A 17,156-nucleotide genomic window follows, 5' to 3' on the forward strand; every position below is an offset into this window, starting at 1 on the left:
TCTTCAATTCATCCTAGTTCGGCATGCACAAGTCACGTATTTGCCTTGATGTGTTTACAAGATCATGGAGTTTTATCATACACTAATACATTATTATTGTTACTTTCATCATTCATACAGCTACATTGTATTCTATATCATCACATTAGTGTTTATTACGTACAGATTTTCATTGTTATAATTAATTTGTATAGGTAAGAGAGCGAACTGCTCGCTCAGTGCCAATGTCAGCTGGTGGAGTGGCCGGACGAGCTTCCAGGTCCTCGTTGAGTGCGGGAACACCTGACTCTCTCAGTGACAACGAAGCCGCAAGCGGATTGGGACAAAGATACAGAAAACCAAGCGTACCAAGGTAAAGGTTCTAGATAATATTGGAGTAATTGTAATTTGTAAAAGATTTAGCGACGGTGTCTTCCCTTTGCTGATTATATCCCCAATTGGCAGGCCGGCTTACTGATGAACATTTTTATACCTCATTAGTTATTTTAAATGACAGAAAAGCCATACATTTTGTATCAAAAAACATTTTTATATTTAAATTTATTCCTTCAGGTCGACATTGACTCCGGGAGGATCTAGACCAGGTTCTAGGCCAGGTTCCAGAGCCGGATCAAAACCACCATCGAGACATGGGTCTAATTTGTCGCTGGACAGTACAGGTACATCGATTGATTTCAATAACTCATCAATATGTTTACTTTGAAATTAATCTCTAGAAACATGAATCCTCATGCCCCTTGGTCACGGCATCAGGCGTGAACAGCTGTACAGATTTCGCCAATAATATTTCGCTACGTGTTTTCTGCAGATGATGTATTAACGCCATCTCGCATTCCGATGCGAAAGGTAACCAACACGCGGGCGTCGCTCGCCCGCGCCGCCGCCACGGCCAGCAAGTTGGGAGTCACGACACCCAACGGCGGATCGCGACCGAGAACTCCCACAGGGTTTTTAACACCAGCTAGTGGAAGGTGCGTTAAATTTTCATAACGTTTTTAAATTATTAATTTTATATTTGATACCCTGTGCGTGTTAGATGAAATTTTTGAACGAGTTCCGACGAGCTACTGTTACAACCGTTTTCTTAAAAACAAAAAGCCATCGAGGCACACTCTCTCGATAAATGAAACATCTTTACATTGTATATATAATCTACGGCCAGTATAATCATTAAAACGAAAATGTCAATTCAATAGAGTACAGGGTTGTGTGTTTCTATGGTTTTCTTGTATTTAATTATCTACTTGTTAATGTAAAAATACTTTCGGCTAATATAAATATAGTAATTACAATTGGTTTAAACGGGTCTGGGCAGGTATCATAGCGGCGCGATGTACCGCACTTCCAGTATACCGACACTGTCACCGGTGCCCGCGTTAGTGAGGTACACTGAATGATTGACAATGCTAGAACTGTTTTTGAATGACTGAGGTGGCGCGTTGTTTTCAATGTGATCGCAATCTGAATCGGGATGCTTAATATAAATACCGGCATGGCACCGACGATAAACTTATTATGAGAAGATGTAACTGTTTAAACATATTTTTGTTTGATATATGCAAATTACGTTTCTTATTGCGATTATATCAGTTTGGACATGCACATAAGGAGCACGAGAATTGGTTGCTGGGGTGATTTTTATACGTAGCAGCGAGGAAAACATGCACTTCCTGCAAATTATTTCGCCAAATTTTTTCTTGTCTTTGTACTGTCATTGAAATTTCATAAGTATGGTGGTGGGATTGCTTATAAAATTGTGCAAAAGGTGTACTTAAGTTTGTCAGAAGCATGTCAGCTAGATCAAATCTATTAACATCTAAAGCTAGTGTGGTATAAATATATTAACATATTTATTTATAAGTAAATATTAAAAGAAAAATAGTAACATGTATTTTTTATCTTTTCCTTTCCACATGCATCGATTCTTAACACGGATTAAACACAGCTCGACACATTCCCAGCCATCTTCAATGGCGTCTGAGCATCCTAAGTCCTTATCCCACAATCATCCTGCATTCCAAACCCAAGGTTCGACCAAAATCCCGATCTACGTCGGCAATCGATCCCAACGATCGCCATCTGTTGAAAGAAGACTGAAATCTGTCAAGTCGCACTCTCGTGAAACATCACAAGATCCTAGCCCCATATCCCAAGATCCTAAGTCGGACCAAAGGAGTCCAGAAGACGATTCCTCCCTGTTCAGTATATCGGGAATGACGAGCGACAATGAATACGAAAGTAACATAAGCGAATCGAGCGGGGACGCATCGAAACCAACCCAACGCGACGTTAAAGGGTACAGGCTTCTAGTGTTAGCTTTGTTTTTGGCCCGATTGTATTGATGATCATTTTTAATTTCACATGATACCATCGCCTATCAGTTATCACTCTAAATATTTGAAACTACATGACATATAGATAAAAAAAAATCGTTTCATTTATTCAAAATATCACGTAGGTATCACCCTCCACAAATTATCCCATTATTGATCATAGCTTGTATTTGTCGCGACAACATATTGCTTGGTGCATAATTTAATTTAACACTTATATATACATAGCTTGAGGACTAACCTAGCACTGTTTGTTGGCTTTCATAAAAGTGAATTAATGCAAAGCATTTTGATTTTGACGACATTGGTGAAAATGTGTATCATCTTATATCAGCACTCTGTTATATTATGTAGCTTTCATAAATCACAGCCTTATTGTATATTGTTTCTTGTTTTATTATTGCACATGCACCTTTATTTGTACACTATAAATAAACACGACTGTTATCAGCGATTTAAATGAAATAATTAGATAAAAACAATATGCAATTGTCACAGAATAATAATTTATCGATATGATATTTTTTTGTTTTACCTATGCAAATTAATACTTTATCTTTCACATCAATAGTAATGAAATCATGTGCACTAATAAAACAATATTCTTCTTGTTATCTGTTTTCTAATCTGTCTGTCTCTGTGCTCGCTAACATCATCAACATAGGAGTGGTTCGTTTGCCTCGACCGACGGACAAACGCCTAGCAGAAGTCGAATACCGGTACCTAAGGAGCACAACACTAACACTAGCCACTTTAGGTAATCTCGCTGTGTACTTCGTAGTTTTGACGTTTGGTTTGATTTATAATAGCTATAAATTTCTTCGTAGTCGTATGGGGTTGTCTTGAATGCTTTCTTGCATGGTGTGTCGAAAGTTAAGGGAGATAAGTTAACTGTGTGCGTGTGACAGGCAAAGAACGCCGTCGGGCAGCACGACACCGGTGCGGCCGGGGCAGCAGACGGCGACGTCGCGTCTGCTGCGCAAGCCGTCGGACGCGTCGGACAGCGGCGCGCCCGCGTCGCCCGGCGCGCCCGGCGCGGCCGCGCGCCGCCCCTCGGCCACATCGCGAACTACCGAGAAACGAGAACCATTCCGACTTTAGACGAAAACTGTAACAAAAACGACGTTCTTTATTCAAATATCGCGCCGTATGCGCATCGCTTTGACGGTAATTGAATACACGCGCAATCTATTATTTGCATACGTGTAACGTTTATTATAGCTGAAATTTATCTAACAAATTATGTAACGAGCCTAATAATGTTAGTCGAAGCGATCCCCAGTGCCGATATTATATTTATTACTAACAATGAATTAACCGATTCGCGAATCGAGCCAAGCTTGTAAAAAATGAATTTTGCGAATGTGGCTTGTAGTTGATAACTATAGATGTAGTGATAAACACAAAGTCTGCACTTGTTGCCTTGTATTTTTTTCTACCGAGCAAATTCTATTCGACTAAGTTCTGTAGTCTTTCTCTATTTGGTCGTTTTCAACATTTATTTTCTTTCATTAATGTGAATATACCTTTGTCTTATTTATTGTCAATGTTGCCATAATTGTTAGTGTATATTTAATACGTAATTCGTCTCGAAGTTGAGACATCGAGTGTGATTAAATTTTTATGTTTTCTTTAGGGACTATTTTGTTCGTCGTGGGATTGTCGATAATGACTTTTCACTGTTGATACGCCGGCATAGTTACGCCAGACTGTGCGGGTTGTTGCAAGGTGTGAAAGCGATTGTCGATAATCGAAAGGTGATAATAGAGATAATTTCTTTGTAATGCACAATCATGTTTCTTATTTCGTGAATACAGCGTAATTGTTTTTGAATTTACGTGGATTTTTATTACATTATGTATGTAATTTATTTTATTTGCACAATATTTATTGTGATTACTGTAAGATTTTCTGTTCATAAATACAGTTGAAATACTTAATGACTATCGCCAGAGTTGTTACGTATTTCAACAATTTAGCAAAAATGTGCTCATTGTAACGAAATTCCACAGCGGACTTTTATTTTTAAGTAATACTAAAGTACATTTGTCGACACAAAAGACATTTACTTAATAAATCTAAGAATACTTTTATATATTATGAAAAAAAAACGCTTTAAAAATGTAACCTTCCTTAAATGTTAACCAACACTCACATTTACTTGTTATTTTTTTATTATAATTCTGACTTTACAATTAAGCATCTATTATTATTAGAAATATAATTATTGTAAAACTATTAATCTGGTCATTTTATTTAAATCATTGTTGTATTTGTTATTTATGTAAAATCGAAGCAAATATACTACTAAAGCTTGCAATATTTTTTGTAAATGATTCTGAAGAGCTACAGTTTAAAATCTCATTGATTTCAAAATAAAATGTAACAATTATTTATGGTTTTTCATTAAACAATCCGTTCCCCGCAACAGATCCTACTTGTTCCTAAACAGCGCAAACGCAGCAATCATACGGGGCCCGCTCTTGCATAGGCCCGGCGCATATACCCAAGAAAATTGTAACAACACAAGATAGACTTTTAGCCCTTCTTTCAATCGAAAATGAAATAGCTTATTCGTTAGATTATTGTGTTTTAATTAAAAATTTAGTCCCAGGAAAAAACTACATCTCCCTGTTAGTTAATGTTGTAAATTTTTAAACTTTGATATAAAATGTTTTGCAACGCAAATTCTATCGTACACATACCAGCTCTACTTTCGCATTACACACTTCCCGAAGGACTACCTCCCGGAGCCTCGCAGTAGGTAAGGTCGCTCCTGTGTTTCACACATAAACTACTTGGACAAATTAAGTAAATGTAGTATTATAATAAGATCTAGGAAGTGGTACTTATTTCTGAATTATAAATTCCTATGGGAAATCCGAAAATACTTCGTGACAAAATAACATGATGCGCACAAATTTGTAAATTTTAAATTTGTACTTAACGTTGGTCTTATATATACTGTAATATCTCACAAAATTCTCTTGAATCAATGTGTATAATGTTTCCACGACATGTTCAAAACTGAAATTAGTGTACTTGCAACTCTTAACTTTCTATAAAACTTTAATAAGTAGTTTCTAATAGTACCTAATTTAATTTTGTTTTATTACATTTAATTTCTGAGAGATATACAATACAATAGAATATTATATCGTAAGAACAACACGATGAATGATCCCTAACAATACCAATATAGGAAATTAACAATCATTCTGTTTAGATTAACTGTTGATTAATCGCGCTCTCAGGAGCTAGCTAACAACAGATTTTATCTTAATTATTTTCATAATATTAGTTAATATTATGAATAATTCGGTATTTGTTATTGGTATACCGGTATTCCTTCGTTTTAACAACTTTTTTTTCTAATCTAGCAACACTACAATACGTCAGATGATTCACGAAGCATGAGTTTTGTAGTGTCATTGTAAGTGACATAAGAGTAAAAGTTTGTTTTGATTTTATTCACATTACTACTAGTTAATATTACATTTATTATTAACAAACAAACAGACAAACACATTACTACTAGTCAATATTACATTTGTCGAGTAAACAACTCACCATGGTTGGATATAATATGGACGGACCAGCAAGAGATCGAGTAATGAAGTTGATGCAAGAAAAAGACCGCATTGAGAGTGAAATTCGGGACCAAACTGCAATTTTGGAAACAAATAATGTGGGAATGCAGGATGCTTTAGTAGATTGCGATGGCTTTCCGCGTAATGATATCGATGTTTATAAAGTTAGACATGCAAGGCATAGGATAATATGTAAGTAATCGATACACAAACAGTAGTAAAGTGAAAAAAAATAAAGAGTTAATAGTGGCTTAAATCTGTATAGAAAAAAATTGCATTATCTCCTTACATATTTTTGTATTATATTTTTACAGGCTTGCAGAACGACCATAAAGAAATAATGAAACAAATAGAAAGAGGTCTTACAGAAGTTCACTCAAGTTTTGTAGGGTCAAATGGGCAAGGTACATCACGTAGAATAGATTCTGTTCAGAACCACACAAATGGTCATAGTTCTATGAACGGCCACAGTGCTATGAATGGTAATGATGCAGGCCAGAGCTTTGCCATTGTTGGATTTGTACAAGATGGTTCCCCTGCTGACCTTGCTGTAAGTATATAATATATAGAATTTTCAATAGAAATCACTACATAGTATAATATAAAGTCACTTTCACCATCTGTCCCTATGTATGCTTAAATCTTTAAAACTATGCAATGGATTTTGATGGGGTCTTCCTATAGAGTGATTCAAGTGAAATGTTGATATGTATGATAACATCTATTAAACTACACAAATTTAGTGCATGCAAAGCCATGGGCAAAAGCTAGTAAAATTATAAATGTGACATAAATATATTGATGATTGTCATATAATGACTACCTGACATGAGGTTCCGAGTTATAAGTTTAATAAATATTTTTTAACATCAACCAAATATTTATTGAGTTCTGTTGTTTCAAATAAACTTTAAATATCAAATCTAACCATTATTTTTATTTCCACACTGTTTTATAATATTAAGTGTAGAAATAACAATTACAAGGATTCACACAGTATTTACGCCATAATTATAAACTTAATATAATATTATGAACTTTTTTAACTTTCAGGGGCTCTGTGAAAATGATGAAATTGTTCAGTTTGGTTCAATAAACCACGACAATTTCACAGATGTAACACAGGTGCACCAAATAGTGTCACATTCAGTTGGTCAAAGGATTCAAGTGAGGGTGCGGAGAAATGATGCAGTACAATCCATTACAGTTGTGCCTAGGCCTTGGGAACAACCTGGGTTGCTGGGTTGCCAGATACGAAGATTATAGGATGATTAGATTTTATGTATGGCAACTTTTGTGTTATTTTATTCCTTTTTTTATATAAGACCTGCAATCAATCACAAGACTATGAGCAGATGAGATGATTTTAATGCAAAATTTTCATGTAATGGATTTTGTTGTTTACAGTTTCTTAAGTAGGTAATTGTAATTGTTAACTGGAAGTTTTTCTTTATAAGAAATGTCTTAAAAATTCCTTACTGTATTGTAATATGAGTAAAAAAAACAAGTATTTATAAGCTTGTTTAAGTTGGTTTGTTGTAAATTGGTTCGTCAGTAATATGTAATTTAATTTTTTTGCACACAAATCAAACTGTTTGTAATTAATTATGCTTTCATCCAATGTGAATTTTTAAGAAAATCCATTCATAAAAGTATAACAACAATCTATTGTTGCAGGAAATGTGTAAATTTTGTAAACGTATTCTTGGTGTATTTATTACTCGCAAGAACCGAAAATTTATCTACAAACCCTTTATAACAAATAAAACAAAGATATTTTTATTACAATAACCACAGATTATAACAAATTATATCAGTAATCAAAGATTGGAACTATAATTAAAAATAAATTTTATGATTAATAACCATTGCAGCAGTTTTTGGTTTTGCCTTTAAAATGGCCTCATGAACTCTTTCCTTCAATGTTTTTTTCTCGTCTACTTCTTCTTGGGTGTCGTCTGATTCTTCATCCGAGTGATCATATGTGTATTTCATAGTATAATCAAAATATAGTTTATCATCCACCAAGCGATAGTCCGGCTTAGTCACTGTACCGCGGAGGCAGTCATGGTAATAGCAGACAATTTTCTCTTGTTCGTATGTTTCGCATGAACCTGTAATGGATAATTAGTAATTTTATGAAATTACAATGAATTTTAAATTTCTGTAAGAATATGAAAGTTAAACGGAACGGTTTTGTTTGAAGTTTAGTATTTCACTGCATAGATCCCATTACTGTTAGATTTTCATTCTATTTAGGTATAACCTATCAAATGTCCTTGCTCAGGTCACAAACTATGTCTATGTTAATATTACTTCGCAAACCATTAATTAAAAAAATACATTGTCAGCTTGGAATATATTACATAAAAATGGATTTTCCCACAAAGTACTTAATCTGTGTTAATGTTTACTTATTTTATTGTGACTGCAAAATATTTACACGAACGAAACTAAATTAAGAATTAGGTAAAAACCTCATCACTTAAAAGTGATCACTCCCAGATTAATTCATTGCAACGAGGGGCTTATTAGAAACTAACTGATGAACCACACGCCACTGACCTGGTCTTCTCAACCTAGTTGTAAGGACAGCTCGTTCAGGTGCCATGTTTTGGAAGAAGACTAAGTAGCAAGCAAGCATAGTGCCGGTGCGTCCACGACCGTGTCGGCAGTGTACAGCTATAACCTACATTATAATACGAACGAAATACAAATAGCTATATATAATAATATGTAAAATCAATATATACAAGGCTATCTAGAGCAATTATAAAGCAACAATATTTCGTATGATGTTCTATCGCCGTCAGTGTAAAATTCGTTAGATTATTATTTCACGCGCAAGATTGAAATATGTCGAAAAATCTGTAATTCGTAACATTTGCTCGCAATTTAACGCATTATTATTCGTTAAACCAGTACATAACTAAGTGTTTAATTTACGTTATCTGTGGTTATATTATCATCAATCAATAATCATATAATCATACGCATCATTCCGAGAAATTTATATGTGTCGACCAATGTGATTCGAATCATTTGCTTGCAATTTAAGGTACGTACTATTTGTTAGACTATCATACTTATATATTGCAGTTATGTATCACGCCGAGAAATTACCTTTCTTTAACTTCGGTAAGGTGCGCTTCGCGGTTGTTGTGCCTGTTGCTATTTACTTTTTAAATACACCAAACCTAACCTAACCTATGATATTGAATGTACATTTCACAAATAACCAGATTGAGGTTGATAGATTTTATAATATATAATTTCGGGTAGTAAGTAAAGTAAGATTGTAATTTATTGGTGTTTATTGTTGGGGAGACGGATATAAAAATTGAAAGAAATAGGTTGGCAGCACTGTGTTATCTACATATTTTACTGTAAAACCTATAAAAATATTTTAACAATGTGAGGTACCATATTACTACGTAGGTAAGTTGATTAAATAGTAAAATACAAACCTCTCCCATCATTTCAGCCCTCTTGCATATTTCAATGAATTTAATAATTTGTTTCAAAGTCGGCGCTGAAAACTCCTTGATTTTGATTTCCGTCCATTTCATTTTCTTGTCACAATGCATCAGAGGTGGTATTCTTTCCGGGGACAGAGTTATTATATGGTTAATTCCAACGTCTGCTAGGTAGTTCAGATTGGCAGCTGTTTGTGGCCAACCCATCCCAGCAACCTTGCCTTCGACAAACCACGAGAAATTGTATGGTGGATAGGATTCGACTGGTTCCCGCTCGATTTCAATTTCTTCATTTTTAACTACTTCTTTCTGAACAACTTGTTCCTCTGTCTTCTTCTCTCGGTCCTCATATTTGTAGAAAATCTTCGCCAACTTTACATTGGGTCCAGCTCGTAATGTGGACATTATTAAGCTGACTATAAAATTTATAGTATAAATATGGGAGATAACTACTTGTCACCTAGAAAATTGTAGTGTTAGGTACCTAATGAGGGGACGTCCATAAATTACGTAAGGTTTGAGGGATAGAGAGGGTCGAGTCAAATCTCATCTAATCTTACATTGGAGAGAGTGAGGGGGGTTGGAGGGTTTCGACAAATATCACGCAATTTTTTTTTCTGATATATATGCAGATTGTTCATCGAGATTGTACATGCTTAATCTTCACTAATTTGTTCCAACGAAAATAATTTTATTCATACTTCGACGCTCTACTTAAGCGTTTACGTGTAGCAACCCACATTTTGAAAAATCTCACGTGAGATTGGGGATTGCGGGAGAGGGTTGAATAAAATCTCACCAACGGGGGAGTGAGAAAAAAAAATAAAAAAAATCACTTTACGTTTTATGAACGCCCCCTGATGGAAATTTTGGAGTTATTCAAATGCGAATCATTCAAGGAGTTCTCCATTATAATAAAACCTATGTCGTAGTTAAAGTAGCCAAAAATCATATATAAATCACAATTGCTGTGTTGCGACGTAACATGACAGGCAAACAGACAAACAAATATATTTTTGCATATTAGTAAGGATATTGTGTGAGATGATAACGCTTTCAGTTACAAGTAGTTACATTTTTTGCATAAGGTATTTGTTTTCCTAAACTTTTGTTATAATTTATGGCCTTTGAATGACATTGGCAACATTTCTATTAGTACGCAATAACCAAAGATTCATTTGAAACGTCAATAACACAAGTACAGCTTCACAAACTGATTTTGTTCACGGGAACCGAAAACACAACACTAACCTACACTTTCTTTGTTACAGCACGCAATTTATTATATATATATATCACTTTCGGGTTTACATACTGTTGACAGATTTATAATACAACTTTAATCGTATTGTTAATAAGCTTGAACTATTATTTTAAGCGCGACTGGTGAATCGAAAGTTTGACATCAGTTGGATTGCCGCCAAAAATTTACTTTTTGGCATCGATATTGGCGGGAACTAGACCGCGACACTGATCAAAATGCATACAGCCAAATTAAATAGGACAATCAAATTGTTACGCCTATATTTAGAATTTGATTAGAATATTTAAATAAGCCAATTAGGTACCATTATTTTTCGGGCAACGGTACTTTTTATAGTATAGATGTTAATAAAAGAAAAGAAATAAATCGAACAATATATTATTTTAAAAACAATATATCAGGTACACATATTTAACTAAATCACACTTAGCATCACAGTCAATGCACAAACTTAATGAGCTTTAATTAATATACATACTTTTATATAAAACACGTGGTCGGTGTTTTGACGAAAAATATTCTAGATGAAAATAATGTCGTTTTTCTCTCTATAAACACGTTTTTTTCATAACATTATCAAATTAAAAATAAAAGCGTTATTCATACAAGACTTCCTACATTAATTAAATTTATTAAAACGGTATTGTATCTGTAATTGTATTGAATTCAAAGAAGAAAATGTTTAAAGTGATATAAAATTTATCTATAAAATGAAAGAACAATAATTTCACATCATACATCCGTGTAACCTTGCCAATATAAACACGTCTCGTACATCTATTAAGAATTAACGATTCCGTCATTTAATTTTACGACTGCTTTGATGAAAACTAGTGCAAAATAATCTAAAATCTAGCTGTATCACTAAAAATAGATCAAATAAACAAAACATAACAACGAACGTTGCTTGAACCAAGGTTGCCAGTAATAAAAATTAATTAAACTCGATTTTGCATTATTTACTAAATAATGCAAAATCGAGTTTGCCCTAGCCTACAGTTCAAGAATATATTTTTATAGTGATTTTTTCGTATATTCCTTAGCTGCTTCTATAAATTCTTCCATTACTTCACCGCTTACACCGAAGCGTAGAGGATTATTTTCCGTCAATCGTTCGTAATACCGTCCCACCGCTTCCTCTTGCTCGCAGAAATCGCACGATCCTGAAATAGTTAATGTAATAAATAGTAATCAACAGAAAATTACGTGTGCGACAGATTTAGAAATGGATGGAGATTAAAAACTGGATAAAGCTTATGGAAACTTCCAATGACCTTCAAATATGAGCTATTGTATTAGTAATCTAGCATATTCAAGTCAGATCTTTCTAGAATCCTTTAATTTGTTTCTTATTAAAATAAATAAAAATATTATAGATATATAGAATAAAACTCCCAGCTCTATTACCGGTTATTACCCTCTTACTCAAGCTGTTTACTTTTCACCAATCGCAAAAATAAACATAGGCAAAGGTCATTTACCCGTCATAATTTTAAAAGCTTCTTATATCAATATTTTTAAGATGAAGAATTTCATTATAGAATATATGACATTAGGATAGGCTGGAAGAAAACAGAGATACCTACGAAATCCAAATGGATGTCATCCCTTATTTTTAGGATTTTCGTAAGTATCGTGGACTGAAGAAACGCTTTTCACAAGGCAATTTAAAATATAGAATATATTTATATATATAGAGTACATTATAGTGTATACTATTCATATACGTATAATTTAAATTATAGACAAAAATTTGATAATGGGGTGCCTCAAAATCGTTAGATCACGCATCAACAATCGAATTTCTTCTACTCTTTCGGTTTTATGGGACTATAGAGATACCCCACGCCATCTAATACTACACATTCAACTCTAATTTCCCGCAGTAATAGCAAAACTCGTTAACTTACCAGGTCGAATCATTCGAATAACATTAAGCGCCTGCTCTGGGTCGAATCGATGGAAATGCACGAGGTAGGACGCGAGCATCACTCCGGAACGGCCTCTGCCCTGTCTGCAGTGTATGCCAAGCACCTGGAGATTATTTAAGAATAAGACATACAATGTTTGAAAAGCTTAATGAAATAGGAGAGCTCAATTTGTTCTAGACATAACAGATTTAGTTTAAAGAATCTCCCGAGTTTACTGGTAGGAATCTTTATATTCACGTCCTCTTCTCCACGAAAAATTAAATTATTCATTAGTTTCCCCCTATTCTGGAGAAAATTTTCCTAAAAACAATATTCGATTATTTATTCATTCATTTCTGTATGTTTTCACAATATTTAAGATAAAATTCTTATTATGTTCTTCTTTAGAAGTCATAAAATAGTTAAGGTTTTATATTAACCGATTTCGAAATAGGAGAAAGTTTAGACTAAGACTAAGAAAGATTTTTTTTTAGTTTTTTACCTCAGATCTTTCGACTAGATGAACTGATTTGGATGATTCTTATTTATTTGAAAATGTTACCTTCCGCGTGATCTCCTTAAATTTTGATCTAGTTCTAACAATTTGAAGGCGGTTTAGTTAAATTTTTAAAATAAGCGATATTGAAACATTTGTTGAGTTACACACTAGCTAATTAAATAACAATTGCATATTTTCATTTCGATTACCGCCTAAGTTAAGTTAAGGTTGCCAAGTTATTAAATGTTAGATATTTTTTTTTATCCATTTAAATCATTCTATCCTATCCTACTTATATTATAAATGAGAAAGTTTGTAAGGATGTGTGTGTGTTCACGCAAAAACTACTGAACCGATTGCATTGAAATTTGGTACGTAGATAGCTGGAGAACTGAAATAACATATAGGTATAACTATTTATCCCGATATTCCGTTGCTATATAAAAATGTAATTAAAGTTTTAATTAATTAAATTACAGTCGCATCACTTTTTCGATTTAAACTTCCATATTATGAAAGTCGTAAAGGTACTAAATGTTGATCAACTCTTTAATAATAATATAAGCCAAATTAGCACTCACCTCTCCTTTTTTATCGGCCTTCTTACAAATGTCTATGAATTTCTCTATCTGCTCTACTGTGGGGACATCGAACTCCTCCACAGGTATTTCTGTCCACTTCAACCTTGGTACGTCATCTACTGGTGGTTTTTTTCCCGCCGTCAGTGTGACCAAATGCGTTATACCTTGATTGACAAGAAATTTTAAATTCTCCTTATGTCTAGGGAAGGCCATTGCCGCCAATTTCTTGGGGATAACCCACGAAAACTTTAACGGCGGGTAAGCGTCCACTTCTATTTCGGGAAACGGATTTTCAGGTATAATTACTGTCAAGTCCGTATTTCCGTTCCTTATTTCCTTCCTCGCGCCCGCCAAATGGCGGTCATCTTGTTCGGTTATATCTTCCATTCTTGTCACCACGTGGTAGTATTCTTCCTCCATTTTGCCGCCAAAATTTAATTCACCGTTATTTAATTGAATTCAGTCACAGCTATTACGAATGACTATCATCAACGGTATTCTACAATTGACTGACGACACAACGTAAAAGTTGGCATGCTTCCCTTTTCTCTGGAGGATGTAATATTTATTTCTGGAGACCCAGACCTTGGCCAGAATTTATTTACGGTTGGTAACTTTTAAAGTACATTATAATAGCTCTTATTCCGACAATATAAAGATGCGACTACTGTAATAAGACGCGATTTTATTTTGCGTCGTTGTTATTAAACAGACGTAAAGCGAATGTAATAAATTTTACTTTCACGCGTTTCGTTTATTTTTGTTCGTTTTGAGCAATGACGCTAATTTCATTATGATGTGTATTTAACGAGAGAAACTGCTGGCAGATGTTCATGAATGAATTTCTTCCCTTGTTGTCTTGACAATGAGTATCTTTAATTGAACGCACGCATCGGAAACGTTTTTGTTGTGTAAAAAAAAATGCATTTGTAAATACCATAAAAGGTAAATTTTACTTAATGTTAATAATTATATTTTTTTGAAATTTGCGGCGGTCTGTTAATGAATGTGTGTATCGACAATTCATACTTTTAAATTAAGGGTTAATTTCAAAATATTTTCGTTTTGTCTTATTTCTGAATGTGGGAGTCGAGCACACTTCATCACGAATTAGGCCAACCACAGCCCATAGATTATCAGCGTGAAATAGTAACATACTTTTTGTGTAGTTGGGCGATTGGCAGATCCGTAGCCCTGTATCCTTTTTCTCATCCTAGTCCATTACTTAAATAAGAATTTAAGGAAAATAAAAAAACAATATCAATAAAGTATAATATTTAATTCCATACAACACAGGTGTAAACTAACTAAGGTGTAAATATCTATCTTCTAAACCATACCGATTAATTCATTCTAAATTACATTTGACCAAAATTTTTGAGCCAATTGATTGGAAATGATGTGTCACTTTTAAATTCACATATTAAGTACATACGAAATTATAAGAAAAATACAAATTTATGACATGTAACATTTACGTGAGAAAATATTTTTTATTTGAAAAAAATGAAAGCAGTATGAAATAAGACCTAAATAATTATTTAAAAAAAGAGATGTCTTTTTACGACTTTTGGCAAATTTTAAAACATTTTGGTGTTCTATGAGCTTATCTGTCAGATACAATGACAAATAACATATCAGGAAAATGACTATCAGTAAGTGGTGAATCTAAAAGAATAAAAAATAAATGTCACATGCCATTTGCAAAATAAGACAACTTCCGATAATAGCATAGTGATGGAATGCAATAAGGATATCACATCTCAAGCGATCTAATACTATATTTTAAAATATAAAATTACAAAAATTAGACTCTTCATCGGTATATAAATGGAATGTAAACTCGATAATTGACGTAAGTACTTTCGAACGGAATAAATACGAAACCCATAGATAGTGTGATCACTGACGATGCTATAAAGGCGTATTTGATATGTGACAGTATCCTCACCTCAACCTCAGAACCTTAGGTATATCTTTAGCAAATAATAAACTAAAATAAGCTCTAATATCTAAAATACTTTGATCTAGATATTATTCTAAAACTAAAATAATTGATATACAAGATTAATTAAAAATTAATATAAGTTTTCTGCTTACGAACAGACAATAATCACTTTGCTTCCAATCAAAAAGTACCTTACATACATAATAGAAAAATGTCGCGTTTTAATAAAAAAAAAATTGTAATTAAAACAATATACAAGTAACAAACACTAATTGTATCGCAGGAAAATATTTTCTATACATACTATTGTTCTACGGAGTACCCCAAGGCACTATATTAGGCCACAAACTATATAATGTATTTAACGATGTCGAAACAACATTTCGAGCGAATAATAACAACGTTACCGATTTGCAACAGTATAAGAGATTCAAGGCACGATTTAACCATAATTGGAATGTAAATTTGTATCATTTAACAGTTAACTTTCAATTATAAAAGTACATATATTCCAGAGAAGTTGCTAATGAATAATGAAAAATAATTATAATAACTTCTAACATGATTATAATAAATTAACGAATACTTTAATGGATAAATTCATAATTTGTTATAATTTCAATCTCGAAAACATGAACGTTAGCACCTTCCATAGGAAGTGGAGACTTAATCTAAAGCATCATAAAGAACAAACAGTATTATTGTATAAAATACAATATTAAGGCATAACTCCCATTAAGTACACGACTAATAGAAATTTTAACAGTGCTATAACACTCAGATTCTATGTAGCAAATATATTCATCTAAAATTTTATTAGAATTTAAAGACTTTTCAGTGGATTAAAACGTGATATATGTATGAAACTCCGATAAGTCTTTAGTTTCTAAATTCATTTAGTATTTATATGCATCTATTAATAGCAAATGATCCTAAAGAAGCGATAAAATTAACAGATTCTACAATATTATTGAGTTTGTTATAAATAGTGTGGTAGTCTATCAATGAACACTCTCCTTTTGGACGAATATTTTCCTATTTTATTAAAATATCGACGTTTTTATTATTGAAATTTATAAGAAAAAAACATAGTAAGGAATATACAGCAAACAAAACATTATTTGTTAAACATTATCTCTTACTTCCATAACTTTCATTGTGAAAAATATCGCTAAAATCCATTTTGATGAACATACAGACAGTTAAAGTTTGTTTGTATCAGGCTATAGTGGAATGTAAGCCATAGAATGTTAAAAATATAAATAATATTTGAATTTTTTTTTTTGCGCAATAATTTTAAGGGAAAATTTTATGCAATGTCGATTGTATAGATAATAAACCTATCTCTTTCTCTCGTTTTAAATGAAATGAAACAGAATGATGATTAAATTGGATACTAGGTTATCTTTGTAATTAGACATGCTATAACAAATGCAAAACCGGGCCGCAAAGACAATAATATATAATTAAAGATATATGCCTAAATTTTCCATCATTGCATCAGCTGTGACATCTTAAAGCAGAAATAGAATGTATTTTACTTGTGTTTTGTGCT

At 33.1% G+C, this 17,156-nt stretch overlaps 4 protein-coding genes across 5 annotated transcripts in view; 2 read left to right on the plus strand and 2 right to left on the minus strand.

Annotated features, from left to right (window-relative positions):
• The window catches only part of LOC119836902, a 130,517-nt gene extending 125,792 nt beyond the window's left edge, over positions 1-4,725 (plus strand). The window contains 7 exon segments of the mRNA XM_038362354.1: positions 195-352; positions 553-659; positions 809-971; positions 1,316-1,384; positions 1,946-2,296; positions 2,998-3,090; positions 3,242-4,725. Of these exon segments, the coding sequence (XP_038218282.1) occupies positions 195-352; positions 553-659; positions 809-971; positions 1,316-1,384; positions 1,946-2,296; positions 2,998-3,090; positions 3,242-3,434 (1,134 nt within the window). The 3' untranslated portion in view covers positions 3,435-4,725.
• A 1,041-nt stretch (positions 4,726-5,766) lies between these two features.
• Positions 5,767-7,482, plus strand: LOC119837034 (26S proteasome non-ATPase regulatory subunit 9). The gene is made up of 3 exons (XM_038362517.1): positions 5,767-6,115; positions 6,238-6,473; positions 6,977-7,482. The coding sequence occupies exons 1-3, from the start codon at positions 5,905-5,907 to the stop codon at positions 7,187-7,189; spliced, it is 660 nt and encodes a 219-aa protein (XP_038218445.1). The 5' UTR covers positions 5,767-5,904; the 3' UTR covers positions 7,190-7,482.
• Positions 7,483-7,622: 140 nt separating this feature from the next.
• LOC119837033 (dual specificity protein phosphatase 23-like) lies at positions 7,623-10,803 on the minus strand. Of its 2 annotated transcripts, XM_038362516.1 has the most exons (4): positions 10,651-10,803; positions 9,391-9,815; positions 8,489-8,612; positions 7,623-8,037 (listed from the first exon to the last, which is right to left on the minus strand). In XM_038362516.1, the coding sequence occupies exons 2-4, from the start codon at positions 9,802-9,804 to the stop codon at positions 7,763-7,765; spliced, it is 813 nt and encodes a 270-aa protein (XP_038218444.1). In that variant the 5' UTR covers positions 9,805-9,815; positions 10,651-10,803; the 3' UTR covers positions 7,623-7,762. The 2 variants fall into 2 exon arrangements, with proteins under 2 accessions (XP_038218444.1, XP_038218443.1); XM_038362515.1 differs by lacking the exon at positions 10,651-10,803 and having other exon boundaries at positions 9,391-10,176.
• Positions 10,804-11,623: 820 nt separating this feature from the next.
• Positions 11,624-14,335, minus strand: LOC119836994 (dual specificity protein phosphatase 23-like). Its single transcript, XM_038362472.1, has 3 exons — positions 13,654-14,335; positions 12,574-12,697; positions 11,624-11,826 (listed from the first exon to the last, which is right to left on the minus strand). Exons 1-3 carry the CDS (start codon positions 14,071-14,073, stop codon positions 11,678-11,680), a joined length of 693 nt encoding a protein of 230 aa, XP_038218400.1. The 5' UTR covers positions 14,074-14,335; the 3' UTR covers positions 11,624-11,677.
• Between the last annotated feature and the right edge of the window lie 2,821 nt (positions 14,336-17,156).

The sequence above is a fragment of the Zerene cesonia genome, chromosome 26, assembly GCF_012273895.1.
Source record: "Zerene cesonia ecotype Mississippi chromosome 26, Zerene_cesonia_1.1, whole genome shotgun sequence".
In the NCBI taxonomy this organism is placed as follows: domain Eukaryota; kingdom Metazoa; phylum Arthropoda; class Insecta; order Lepidoptera; family Pieridae; genus Zerene; species Zerene cesonia.